Genomic DNA, 14,042 nt, shown 5'->3' with positions numbered 1-14,042 from the left:
ATTAACCACCGTAAGCACTGAAACTGAAGCTCATTAGGCAGAACTACACGATTAAATCTGCAGCACTATAATCATTAAATGACATTTATTACAACGATCATTCAGTCATTATTTGAATTGGTGGAATTAATTTAAGATCATCATGCACACTTTTAGAAAAAGGGCAAATTGATTCATTTATTTCTGCATGGCATGGCAGTAGAAGGCTCAATCAGAATATTTTGCATTAATAAAGTTTTGGAGCAGAACAGCTTATTTAGCCCTTGTAGTCTCTCTATGAGGAATAGGGAATATGGCCGTGAGACACTGCATGAAATACATTTGTTTAGCAGACAGCTTAAAAAAAGAACAATTTCCAGTGTAAGAGATGAAACATTTGACAACAAGGCCACACAGTATGATAGCCAGACCAAGTGTAGATGACAAAATTCAGCTGCTTGGCAGACATCGACAGCATGTTTTTTGCTAACCAACAGTAATTCAGAAAAGCAACTGCAAAAGCCAGAAACCTGTATAAATTAACTTTTAACAAAATACAGTATTGTAAAGTTTAAAGACGTGTGTCGATAGCACTTCATTTACTGCACTTTCATGTACAAAGTCTTAATGTAACAGTGCAGACAATGCCAAGAGATACAGTGAAACCTAATTGAGTATAGTGGTAGGGATACAGAGATAATAATATAGTTAATTTCCTTACTGATAAGAATTATAATGGTATGCAATAATTCATCATGACACGTACTATAATACAAAAATAAGACAATACACATTGTGTAAATGGGTAATATATGCTGCATTCTATTAATTACACCATCTAATTCTATTGTATTGCAGCAGTGGTCAGTTTCCTGGACAAGGATTAAGCCAAGAAAGCTATACTTTCTTTTCAATGAAAAAATTTGTTTCAAACTTTGTTCAAAATATTGTGTGATATATATGTGTGTGTGTGTGTGTGTGTGTGTGTGTGTGTGTGTGTGTGTATATATATATATATATATATATAAATATATATAAAATTGTGACAGACTTAAAGGCAAAAGTCATGAGTTTATACATCACAAAAGAAAACTACACACTGCTCAGCCACTTTTAACTTTTATAATAAGATACTGTGCAGCTCAGGAAAAGTATTCAAGGATAAGCTTCAGTACATGCTTTTGAAAAGCTGCATCAGTAGGATATCAGAGTGCTCTGCTCTTTGAGAGTCATTTTTTTCTTACCACCTGTTGAGAATTACTTGTGCCGTTTGTCTGGTCCAAACTGTTGCGTGTGATCCAACTGTGACAAAATGGGACCAGAAAGGAAAGAACCACAGCCAGGCTCAAGAAAAGAGTCATTTACAAAAAAAAAATCATAGTCCAAGCTAAAGGGAGACACAAGAGCTGTTCCTTATCAAAAGAGAGCGAAGGTCCACAAGAGGCAAACATCTGAACGTGTAAAAACTCTTTTCATTTCAAAGTTAATTACAAGAATAATTATTATTTGCATCATCATTGTGGTTCCAATTCAAGAAATAAATCAAGAAAGACTGTCAGCAAGTTGCAAATGTCTGTTAAATTTGTTCCACAGAGAACGAAATGGCATGTCTTGAGAAATGCAATTATAAAAAATACAGTGCTCTTCAAAATGTCGTCTCACTTTGCGTTTCTGTCCCAGGGCTCCAACCAGGCACCAGGGTCCTTAGCTGAAGAGGGACCCTACGGCAGAGTGGGGTCTGCTATCGCATGATCAGGGTCACATGTGAAGGACACAGTGATGGCGTACCGCGTGCCCCAGTCAACCTTCTCGACACGGTGGAGATTCTCCGATCCCGAGGAAAAGAAAGACACACGTCCTGTGGGAGAAGAAAGGAATGTAATGGTGCCAGACAACGAAGAGTAGGGCTGAAAATCTGGAGTAAGGAAGGGAATCTAAACACATTTACTTGGAATGTAGTGAAGTCAGAGCTAGGATCCAGCAGAGAACCTCGATTCATCTTTTTATTTCAAATTTTATTAAAAATAAATAAATAAATAAAGGAAAAAAGAAACGGGTTTTATATGAACACATGAAAACTAAGCTCTGAGGCTTGGTTTCAGCTTGTATTAAAATGTTCATGATGTTTGTACTGTCCTGTACATGGTTGCCAACATGGAGAAGGAGAAAAAGTATTTGTGATGAGTCAAACAGAGGCGGCATTTCCCCAAGCAATTCAGTACTGCAGTCCTGCTTTCGCAGGTGATTTTTAAATATTCTCTGCCCCACTACCCACACAAGAGCATTATAAACACTAATTAGACAGATGTGAGCATGTACAGGGAGAACTGTGTGCTGCTGCATTAGATAGCTGCCTATGATCTGTGACACCAAAAGGAGACATTTGCAAAAATAGCAGGACATTTATGTAAATTACCTCTGCAATGTTTGCTTATCATTGACCTCTGTAGACAGCTATTTAGCATGAAAATGGTTCTGAATCTTATTAGGATGTTAAAATGTCCTTAACATGGCAACTTTGGAAAGGGGCTGAATGTATGTGTTGATTATTTGAATAAAAGATGTGTGGTGCACTGTGTTCCTTGGCTGTCTCTCAAGCTACACACATCTAACAAGATAAGAAAGAGCCTTTGTGACTTTGGTTTGCAGTATTAGCCTTGCAATGTACGCTGCTGGCTGAATTTTAAGCAAAGAGCAGCATGGTGCCATGCAATACCTGACCTAATAGCTACAGCAGTACAGAGACAGAGATATAACGTGTGCTGACCTTGCTAACCGACCATTTGCTAAATTCTGACAGGTCCTGCCTCATTTAGTTGCTGTTGCTATATCCGTCAAACTTTCACCTGAGACTACCTGGCATATGTAACAGTCTAAAAAGCTTAGTGGCACAAAGATAACTTTAGAGGTATGCAGAGGAGGACCTCTGAAGACATTTTATTAAAAAAATATAAACCAGCTTTACATGTTCATTGCAGACATACAGTACTGTGTAAAAACACATTGTTTAAAGCCAGTTATTTTGGCAATAAGTATGTTTATTCTTGTAAAAACACCATATACCACATTTCATTAGAATAAATGCAAATAAACATGAATGCACTAAAATGTAACAAAAATTCTTATTTTTTAAAAAAGTACTTGATATCTTGTGAGCTAGTTTGAGGAACAAAGTTTGGTTCCAGATTTCTCCTCAATGCTCCCGGCCATTATATGGATGTAATTCCCTCACCAGCACACTTGATTTAACACAATGAAGTATCGATTAACCAAACCAGGTACTGGATGATAACTAGGAATAATACTGGGCTTCCACCAGGAGTTTTGGAAATGGTTAAACCAACACACTGACATACATAAAACCACTTACTGTATTAATATTACTTGCATTTATTCTAATATTGGTGTCTTTCCAAGCAAATAATGTGTACAGCTCAGATAAGCAGCTTTTTGAGTCTAATTTTCTCAGGTGCCTAAAACAGTACTGTAAATGTTTGAGAATAGACAAAATGTGAAAGTAAGCCAATTTGAGAGAAAACAGGGATTCTGGAAGCCACTTTTATGTTAAGCAAGCCAGGGAACACTTTTAGCTGCTGGGTATTAAGGGAACAGTTTTACAAGCCTAATGAAGAGAAGGTTTAAGCCACGCGATCTACACCTTAAGATGAGCTAATCAAAAAGCAAATGCTAAAGCTTTCACTAGAGCTAGCTGAAGCATGTGTGGAGGTACATTAATATTTAGAATATTTTGGATCGCAAATGCAAGCACTGTACTGTCCTGTTTAATCTGACTGATTCATCAAGCTGTCAGCAGCTAAATCAAGCCAAGCTGTTAACTAACTGGTTAACGAACTGACCTTAACACTGCTCTGAGACGTTAACTGTCTTTTCATTTTATCAAAATGCTTTAGCATATACAGCAACTCAGATGTTTAGCTGACCTTAGAGCCAGCACAAATCTGTCTGTTAATAGTTTTGTCAGAGCTATGAGTGAGGTCTTCCACATAGTTTAACTCTTAGCTTCAGGAGTGAAATAAAAACAGCGCCACCCACCAGATGATCAGGATAAACTGTATCGTAATTACACAATCCTCAATAATACCTTTTCACCTCTCTTAGCCTAATATTTCTGACTAATTCACAGCCATCACCATTATCTCTACAAAATTGTTGTGAGGAGTTCTGTCAATGTTTTTTTCTTTGCTTCATGGAAGAAGAAGCATTTAGAGATTATCCCAATTGGCTGAGAGGCATGTCAATCATTGTTTTGCAAACTGTTAATTAAACATGCAGAGCAGAGCTGATGAAGGAAGCACACAGTGTACAGGGCAAAATCAATTAAGAGCCTGGCCAAGAGTAATCAACTCGCCAAGCTACACCCACTCTGTCAGCAATGTACAACAGAGTCAGCTCTTTAAGACATTCATAAATTCCACCTACACTCCACCTTCCACAACTAATAATCTATATGCTTTCCATGGAGGAGATTCAAAGTGATGTCATGTTTTTAGCACCTCCAACTCTTTTGACAGGATTATCTGATTAGTCAGGTTGGCGTAATTAGCATAGTAAAGAAAATCATTTAGAGCGGGGAGGTATTTTAATGGTATTTTAAGGACAATCTAGGACCAGCAGTTTATTCAGCCAATATGTTTGAATATGTATCATTTTCATCGTTATTACTTGGCTTATAAAAAATAGAACAGGCATATGATGTGCTGTTATGTGCAATTGAAAAGTGACAACTTTAGTCGTTCTGACTCCTTACTCCAGCACACTGGATTTGAGGAGAATCAAAGACTATGTACGTATAGTGTGGAACAGAGGTCCTCAAATCTGGACCTCGAATCAATTTTCCAGTCCTTTACTTAATAAATCAGTGGTAGTTAGCTAACCTGTTGATGTAATTGACTGGCTATTTAGTGTCATAACTAATGACTGTGAAATCCAGGACCAGAAACTGGATTCATGGTCCAGAATGTCAGCTTGCATGCAGGGATTTCTGGCATCTTTCCTGGTGGTGATCTGCCAGATCTGTATTGCAGACTTATTCAGTTCCTGCTTCTTTTAGGTGTTTTTTTTGCCTTCAGTCTGGTCTTCAGTATGAGCAATGCTCTGTGACGTTTAAATCAGTTGATTCACTTGGTCAGTCCAGAAAATTCTATTTAGTTTAGAAAAAAGGAAGGCTTCACAGCTGCTTTAGCAGTATATTTCAGATTGTCTTTCTACAAGACCATCAAGTGCATTTGGTTGGATGTGGGCAGTTAAGATATCTCTATACAATTCATAATTCATCCTGCTGCTGCTGGCAGTCACACCAACAGTACATACAAGTCCTCCAGTTCCACAGGCAGTCATGCGGGCCAGTGCCACCATGCTTCACAGATGGGTTAGTATGTTTTGGATCATTATAAGCAGTTTCTTTTTTTCTCCACACTTCCTTCTTTCCATCACTCTGGTACAGGTTAATGTTCATCTCATCTGTCCAGAAGACTTTGCGCCAGGCTTTTTATGTACCTAGCCCTTCTGTTCTTGAGAGTTACCAATGATTTGCATGCTGTGGTAAACTTTATGACATTTTAACACTTTGACACATTATTCCTCTTCTTGTGCTCTACAGCAGTTACAAAGAGAATTTTGTTCATGATTTAAAGTGTTCTTCTGTGTTCTGCTACTGTGGTCTGCCAGTTGTTTGCTATTGCTAAGCTTGCTAAAGAGCTCACTAGTGTGTTCTTGCTTTTTTATTCACAGTCCATTTTGACTTACCTAATTATCTGACTACGTCTCTTTTTACATTTACTACTTGTGCTTCTAACATTAATATATGCCACATGAAAATGCCATATGCAATATTAACCTGAAACTTTTGGTGGCTCTCTTGTGCACGAACTAACAACTTAAGAACATGTAGCCAGGCAGGAATGGAAGGATTCGATAAAAGTGGGGTTGTAATTTTTAAGCACCCGATATGGACCTATATACCCTCGAATTAAGGCCGTCAGTCACCTGTGACTGAAACATACCTAATAGCATGCTGTAATACTACCAAGAATAACTGCGATTCGATTTGGCATGGACTGGACAAGTGTCTGGATGTAGGCGACATCAATATTCAGCCATTTTTGCATCAAAGAAAGGAGTAGTTCGGCCAGATTTTGTGGATGCCTTCCCAGGTGTGTTGCTCGTTGTTCCAGGTAGTCAGAGATTTTCAATTGAATTCAAATCCAGGGGATTTTGCAGGCCAGTCTAGATGTGTGAATGCTCCTGAATGTTCATCATGCCAATCAGTCACATTTGCAGCCCTGTAAACACGAGAATTGTCATCTTGGAATACAGAGATGTTCTGTTCCTCGGTAAGATGATAAGCAAACAGCAAAACCTGGTTGTCCGGAAGCTCAATGTAGGCAAATGTGGTTCAAATTTACTGTCTCCTCAACCAACGGACCCATCTGCGTAATTAAAACACCCCCAGAACATCACAAAGCCTCCTCCAGCTTGAACCACACCTTACACACAGCCCTCAGGTCTACAATGAACACAGTGCCCAACATCATTCAAATACAGACAGAAACGAGATTCATCTGACCAGATAACATGTTTCCAGTCATAAACAGTCCAATTTTTGTGTCTCTTCACCCACTGTAACTTGGCAACTTTGTGAACGGAACGGAGCAAAGGCCTCTTGCCTGCCACTCTGCTCCATATGTTCATAGTATGGAGTTCCCTGTGGAGTGTTCTTTCAGAAAGTGGTTGTGAAGGACCTGCCTTGATTTCTAAAAGTAATTATTGCCTGGAAGAGAAGCGATTTTTACTCAAAAGTCATGAAACACGCCGGCGGTCCCTGTCCGTCAGTTTCATCTTTCGGCCACAATTCTTATGAGAATTTCCTGTAGACTGGGATTTTTGCCACTGCTGGTCGACCCGTATGACCATGCGCTTCGATACACCTGCAAATTCAGCTACTTTCTTCACACTGTGGCCTTTGGCACGCCGACATGCAGTCACTCCTTTTTGTCAATCATTAAAATCTGCTTTGCTACACATCGAATGAGACTTTCACTGCACTGAACCACCTCTTCTCAATCTATGAATCCCATCACACTCCCCGCAAGTATTTATAGCCCAATCATCCTCGTGCAACGCCATCTGCAGGAGCCTGAAGTTACTACCACCTTAAACACGCAAGGTGACAATTTTTTTGTCCGGGGAGCTTAATAGGGAAGCACAGTAATTTCAGCCACCAAAAATGGTCAAGAAGAGCACTTTTGGTTTTTCAGCTAAAAGTGCTATTCATGTCTGGAAATTTTGACTGAAAACATCCAAGATTAAATATGGCTGCTTCAAAGTGTAAAAATCTAAAACAAATAATTTTAATGAAGAAGAAAAACTGATTAAAAACATTGTTTCCTTTCACTGTCCTGCCTTAGTCAGAGCAATTCACGTGTTCAGTGTGTTCAAAATGAGCAGCAGCAGAGCGAAATGCTGGCTGTGTGAAACTATTTTCCAGTTTCTATGAAGGACATTAGGCTGTTCTGTCTGAGTATTAGGACAGGGTACAATGACCAAGGACGTGTTCACTACAGGTCTGATACCATTTGAAAATACGTCATGCTCAATATGCAAAATACACAGAAAAGCAGAAACAAAATAGAAAGCCCATTAGTACATAGACGCCATTTGTAGCCCCAGTTTTTGAAATGATGAAAAAATTCACAAATGACAGTGCCAAGAGGATAACCAACCATTCTCTGTTGTCGAGGACACTGGATTTCTTCACATTTTTTATAAACTATAGCCTGAATACTGTAATCATTTTAGTAAGATCATTTTGTGTGAAGTGTTTTTATTTATTGTCAGCTTTTTCCAGTTCCTGGTTTTGATTTTCGTCCAAGGCTTTTCACTTTGGTGCATCACTAGTATAGAACCTAGTATAGAACCTAGTACAGAACAAAGTTCTTTAAACTTAAAGCCTCTTCACACTTGCACATCAAATTAAGACAAAATAGCGCTTTAAAGAACCATCCACTGGAAAGCTCTGTAGGAAGCTAAAAGTGGTTGTTTTATGGCTTTGCTCTGAAGAAGGCTTTTAGGCATCTTTATTTTTGAGAGGGTGTTTGTTTATCTCTCTCTCCTCCATCCCACCATCCAGACAAATACCAAGCCCAAAATGTGTGCCCACGGTGCATTTCATTTCCCCATCTGATTTGAGCAGGGAACAGCAGGAATACACCTGTCACTTCCTATTAACACAGTGGGCATTGAGTGTGTGAGGAGCTCTGAGGAGCAAGGCCATGCTGTTCCTCTGGGGCTTGTGGCTGTGATTCTCCAATCTAAGAAAGCAGCTGTTCTCCCACTGGATTCCTTCAGCGCCAGGGCTCAATTTCCCCGCTGTGACGTGCTGACGTGCCCTTTTCCCAGCACACCTCTTTTCTACCTCCTTTCTTCTCCTTAGGCCTTTCGTCTGAATCTCCCCTGCAGGCTTATATCAGTTTTAGCCCTTAGATTTGTTTCTTCACCTGTCACTCTCCTTGCTTCATTTCTGTGCCCTTCACGTCGACCCCCTTCAATTTTAATTTTGCACTGTGTCTCCCGACTGACTAATGCCTGCCTTTCTTCCCCTCCTCCTGGGTGAAGGAGGGAGGCTGATTGTCAATCGAACTGTAACTGAAGTATCTGTCAGGGTAGTAATTACCTCACAAGTTCGCAGGTTCATCATCCACACACGATGGCTAATCAACACCCTGGTTGAGTCAAGCAGGGAACGACCACAGCGGCTGTTTTAAACCGGCCCTTTCAAAACCTGCTGTGCACCAATTCAGTTACAGCTGGCAGAACGAGGACTGATCATCCAAACTGATCATCACTGAGCTAATGAATAATATATGCGAGATGTTTCTCCGAGCACTGACAATGATGCTGTATATCACGCCACTTCTGAGATTTCTGATTTTTCTGTTATTGATTTCTTGCAGCCCATACTCCGTTCTTTTCTGCTTCAAGGACCCATGTGTATTCAAGAGAATGGCTTTGCAAAAGCATATCGACCAATCTTCTTTATTCGCCCTTCTCCTGCCAAACGCCTTCCTTGTGCTGAGCGATCAGGTGTCACCCTACCCGACAAAGCACTACTTCTTCTCTCAAGCCTAGTCAGTGCAAGGCAAGAAGCAGTTTTTCTGATGTTTTAGTGAAAGGGAAAAATTTAGACTTGTCTCTGAGCATGTAGTTAAACTAAAATACCGCTCCCTCACTGAGCTGATAAATCACAGTCATGCTAAACTCAAATAAAAGATTATCACAAGAATTTCAACTAAAACACCAGTCAAAAGGCACTTCTTTCTGCACTAGGCTTATTAGTTGGCTATTTATGGACCACGTGAAAATGTGGCATGTGCCAAAGGCTACATAAAGGGGAAAGAAAAAAACAAGCGGGTTAATAAATCTGTTTCCAAAACATGGATGAATGACTGATTCAGAGAAAGGACTGAGGCTATGGTCAGGGTACAAGCCTTTACTGATAATTATGACCAATTCTCTTGTACTACACTGAGGCTCCACCACCACTTAGACGATGAAGTAAGAGCATAACAGGAGGAGACACAGAGTAAAAACACATTAGGAGGAGGTACAAAGTAAAAACACAATTATGAGGAGGCACAAAGTAAAAGCACAATTAGGAGGAGACATAGGGTTAAAACCCTATAAAAGAGATATAAAGTAAAAACACATTGGGAGGAGGCACAGAGAAAAACCACTATAAAAAGAGGTGTAGAGCAAAAACATTAGGAAGAGAAAAATACTTTAGATTGAGGTAAAGAGTAAAAACACATTGGGAGGAGGTACAGAGTAAAAACACATTAGGAGGAGGTATAGAGTAAAACACATTAGGAAAAACACATTTTTATAAAGTAAAAACAGATTAGGAGGAGGTATAGAGTAAAAACACATTGGGAGGAGGTATAGAGTAAAAACACATTGGGAGAAGGTACAGAGTAAAAACAGATTAGGAGGACGTATAGAGTAAAATCACATTAGGAGGAGGTATAGGGTAAAAACACATTAAGAGGAGGTATAGAGTAAAAACACATTAGGAGGAGGTATAGGGTAAAAACACATTAAGAGGAGGTATAGAGTAAAAACACATTAGGAGGAGGTATAGAACAAAAACACATTGGGAGGTGGTATAGAGTAAAAACAGATTAGGAGGAGGTATAGAGTAAAAGCACAATTAGGAGGAGGTGTACAGTAAAACACATTAGGAGGAGGTACAGAGTAAAAACACATTAGGAGGAGGTATAGAGTAAAAACAAATTAGAAGGAGGCATAGAGCAAAAACAGATTAGGAGGAGGTATAGAGTAAAAAAAACATATTAGGAGGAGATGTAGAGTAAAACACAATAAGGAGGAGGTATAGAGTAAAAACACATTAGGAGGAGGTGTACAGTAAAACACATTAGGAGGAGGTATAGAGTAAAAACACATTAGGAGGAGGTGTACAGTAAAACACATTAGGAGGAGGTATAGAGTAAAAACACATTAGGAGGAGGTGTACAGTAAAACACATTAGGAGGAGGTACAGAGTAAAAACACATTAGGAGGAGGTATAGAGTAAAAACAAATTAGAAGGAGGCATAGAGCAAAAACAGATTAGGAGGAGGTATAGAGTAAAAAAAACATATTAGGAGGAGATGTAGAGTAAAACACAATAAGGAGGAGGTATAGAGTAAAAACACATTAGGAGGAGGTGTACAGTAAAACACATTAGGAGGAGATATAGAGTAAAAACACATTAGGAGGAGGTGTACAGTAAAACACATTAGGAGGAGGTACAGAGTAAAAACACATTAGGAGGAGGTATAGAGTAAAAACACATTAGGAGGAGGCATAGAGCAAAAACACACTGGGAGGAGGTACAGAGTAAAAAAACACATTAGGAGGAGATGTAGAGTAAAACACAATAAGGAGGAGGTATAGAGTAAAACACATTAGGAGGAGGTATAGAGTAAAAACACACTGGGAGGAGGTATAGAGCAAAAACAGATTGGGAGGAGGTTTAGGGTAAAAACACATTAGGAGGAGGTATAGAGCAAAAACACATCAGGAGGAGGTTTAGGGTAAAAACACATAAGGAGGCGGCATAGAGCAAAAACCACTATAAAAAGAGGTGTAGAGCAAAAACATTAGGAAGAGAAAAATACTTTAGATTGAGGTAAAGAGTAAAAACACATTGGGAGAAGGTACAGAGTAAAAACAGATTAGGAGGACGTATAGAGTAAAATCACATTAGGAGGAGGTATAGGGTAAAAACACATTAAGAGGAGGTATAGAGTAAAAACACATTAGGAGGAGGTATAGAACAAAAACACATTGGGAGGTGGTATAGAGTAAAACAGATTAGGAGGAGGTATAGAGTAAAAGCACAATTAGGAGGAGGCATAGAGTAAAAACACTATAAAAGAGATATAAAGTAAAAACACATTAGGAAGAGGTTTAGGGTAAAAACACACTAGGAGGAGGTATAGAGCAAAAACACATTAGGAGGACCTGTTGAGTAAAACACAATAAGGAGGAGGTATAGGGTAAAAACACAATAGGAGGAGGTATAGGGTAAAAACACATTAGGAGGAGGGGTACAGTAAAACACATTAGGAGGAGGTGTAGAATAAAAACACATTAGGAGGAGGTATAGAGTAAAAACACATTAGGAGGAGGTGTACAGTAAAACACATTAGGAGGAGGTATAGAGTAAAAACACATTAGGAGGAGGTGTACAGTAAAACACATTAGGAGGAGGTACAGAGTAAAAACACATTAGGAGGAGGTATAGAGTAAAAACAAATTAGAAGGAGGCATAGAGCAAAAACAGATTAGGAGGAGGTATAGAGTAAAAAAAAACATATTAGGAGGAGATGTAGAGTAAAACACAATAAGGAGGAGGTATAGAGTAAAAACACATTAGGAGGAGGTGTACAGTAAAACACATTAGGAGGAGGTATAGAGTAAAAACACATTAGGAGGAGGTGTACAGTAAAACACATTAGGAGGAGGTACAGAGTAAAAACACATTAGGAGGAGGTATAGAGTAAAAACACATTAGGAGGAGGCATAGAGCAAAAACACACTGGGAGGAGGTACAGAGTAAAAAAACACATTAGGAGGAGATGTAGAGTAAAACACAATAAGGAGGAGGTATAGAGTAAAACACATTAGGAGGAGGTATAGAGTAAAAACACACTGGGAGGAGGTATAGAGCAAAAACAGATTGGGAGGAGGTTTAGGGTAAAAACACATTAGGAGGAGGTATAGAGCAAAAACACATTAGGAGGAGGTTTAGGGTAAAAACACATAAGGAGGCGGCATAGAGCAAAAACAGATTAGGAGGAGGTACAGAGTAAAAAAACACATTAGGAGGAGATGTAGAGTAAAACACAATAAAAAGGAGGTATAGAGTAAAAACACATTAGCAGGAGATACACAGTAAAAACACATTAGGAGGAGGTACAGGGCAAAAACACATTAGGAGGAGGTATAGGGCAAAAACAGATTAGGAGGAGGTTTAGGGTAAAAACAAATTAGGAGGTGGTATAGAGCAAAACACATAAGGAGGAGGTTTAGGGTAAAAACACAGTGGGAGGTGGTATAGAGCAGAAACAGATTAGGGGGAGGTTTAGGGTAAAAACACATTAGGAGGAGGTTTAGTGTAAAAACACATTAGGAGGAGGTTTAGTGTAAAAACACATTAGGAGGAGGATTAGGGTAAAAAGACATTAGGAGGAAGTGTAGAGTAAAAACCTTTCAGTAAATTTGTTACAAGAAGCTTAACTAACCTGCCAAACAGACTCACGTTTTTGCCTTTGCTGTGGTCTCATCTTATGAGCTCTCTGAAAAAGCTTGCAACACCATGCCTGGTACTATTAGCCAATATGACCTCACCAAATTAAAGCCAACAATGTTTTATTTTTTAATTTTGTGCATCATATTTCTATACAACAGAAAAATCTTCTGAATGGAGTGTTTAATTTGACAGCACTGACCTTAAAATAAGGGAAATGTGTTACGTGAGTTATTAGAGTTTGTAGAGTAGGCGTGCTGCATTGATCGCACCACCAGGAATGCTCTCCATTCAGTAGCACTGATGGTTTTTAAACTCCAAAATGAGTCCATTTGATTTTTAGCACATCTTCATGCACTTTCTGCTTAACAAGCACAAAAAAGGCATCTTTTTTTATGCATTTCAAAAAAACAGGCTTACAGGCCAAACTTATAAAACTGTTGCTACAAAAGGCACACTTTGCGTTAAATATAAAAAAGACAGGAACATAGATGAAATGGAAGAAACTGCAAGGAAAGAACATCATAAATACTACATGACTGAAATTTATAGCACCTAATATTGTTCAGATATTGTAAACGTAAGCACATGAACATGTAGGGAAAAATGACTGCTGAATTAAACATCTTCTCTGACTAGGAGAAGAAATAAAGACAAAAGAGAGAATAAAAAGGTTAATATTGAGTTTGCACTCACAGATTTTTCTATGTGCTCCTGTCTCCTATGTGCACCAGACAAAAACCCTGCATAAAGTCATTTTTTATTAAAAACTGAAATATATTGCTTTGTAATAATAAACGTCAGTCTTGAAGTTTAAACGCTACTTTTCCAAATGTGGAAATAACATCAAAGTTGTGGCCAGGTCAGCAGATGCAGTGCTCCCTCTGGTTCAATTCTGTTATAGATGCAAATGACACAGGCCAGTATTGGAGTAAGAATCTACGTGACAGTGTACACAACAGTCAGCCAACGTTACCGCCCACTGATTATGACACCCTCCTCGCTAGTTAAGGTTCGCTGCGTGAGACACTGCCACAGCAAGTGGAAAAAACAAGGCAATGGAATCTGGTTTTCATCTTTGTTTCACCAGAAATGACCAACAATACAAGAACACTAATTTCTGCTAGCCTATCTATGTGTTTCTTTGTGTTATATTAGCGCAAAACTAACAATGGTGAACATTCACTTTTCTACATTAGGTTTAATATTACTTGAATTAAACAAGATGGGTTTG

At 38.9% G+C, this 14,042-nt stretch overlaps 1 protein-coding gene across 1 annotated transcript in view; it reads right to left on the bottom strand.

Moving 5' to 3' along the window:
- Nucleotides 1-1,044: 1,044 nt before the first annotated feature.
- Nucleotides 1,045-14,042, bottom strand: part of uts2r2 (urotensin-2 receptor 2) — a 32,084-nt gene continuing 19,086 nt past the window's right edge. The window contains exon 9 of the mRNA XM_036572798.1: nt 1,045-1,837. Within this exon, the coding sequence (XP_036428691.1) occupies nt 1,701-1,837 (137 nt within the window). The 3' untranslated portion in view covers nt 1,045-1,700. The remainder of the gene's footprint in view (nt 1,838-14,042) is intronic.

The sequence above is a fragment of the Colossoma macropomum genome, unplaced genomic scaffold (genome assembly GCF_904425465.1).
Source record: "Colossoma macropomum unplaced genomic scaffold, Colossoma_macropomum, whole genome shotgun sequence".
Lineage (NCBI taxonomy): Eukaryota > Metazoa > Chordata > Actinopteri > Characiformes > Serrasalmidae > Colossoma > Colossoma macropomum.
Note: the sequence above shows the minus strand (reverse complement) of the source record. Positions and strands in the feature narration are given on the sequence as shown.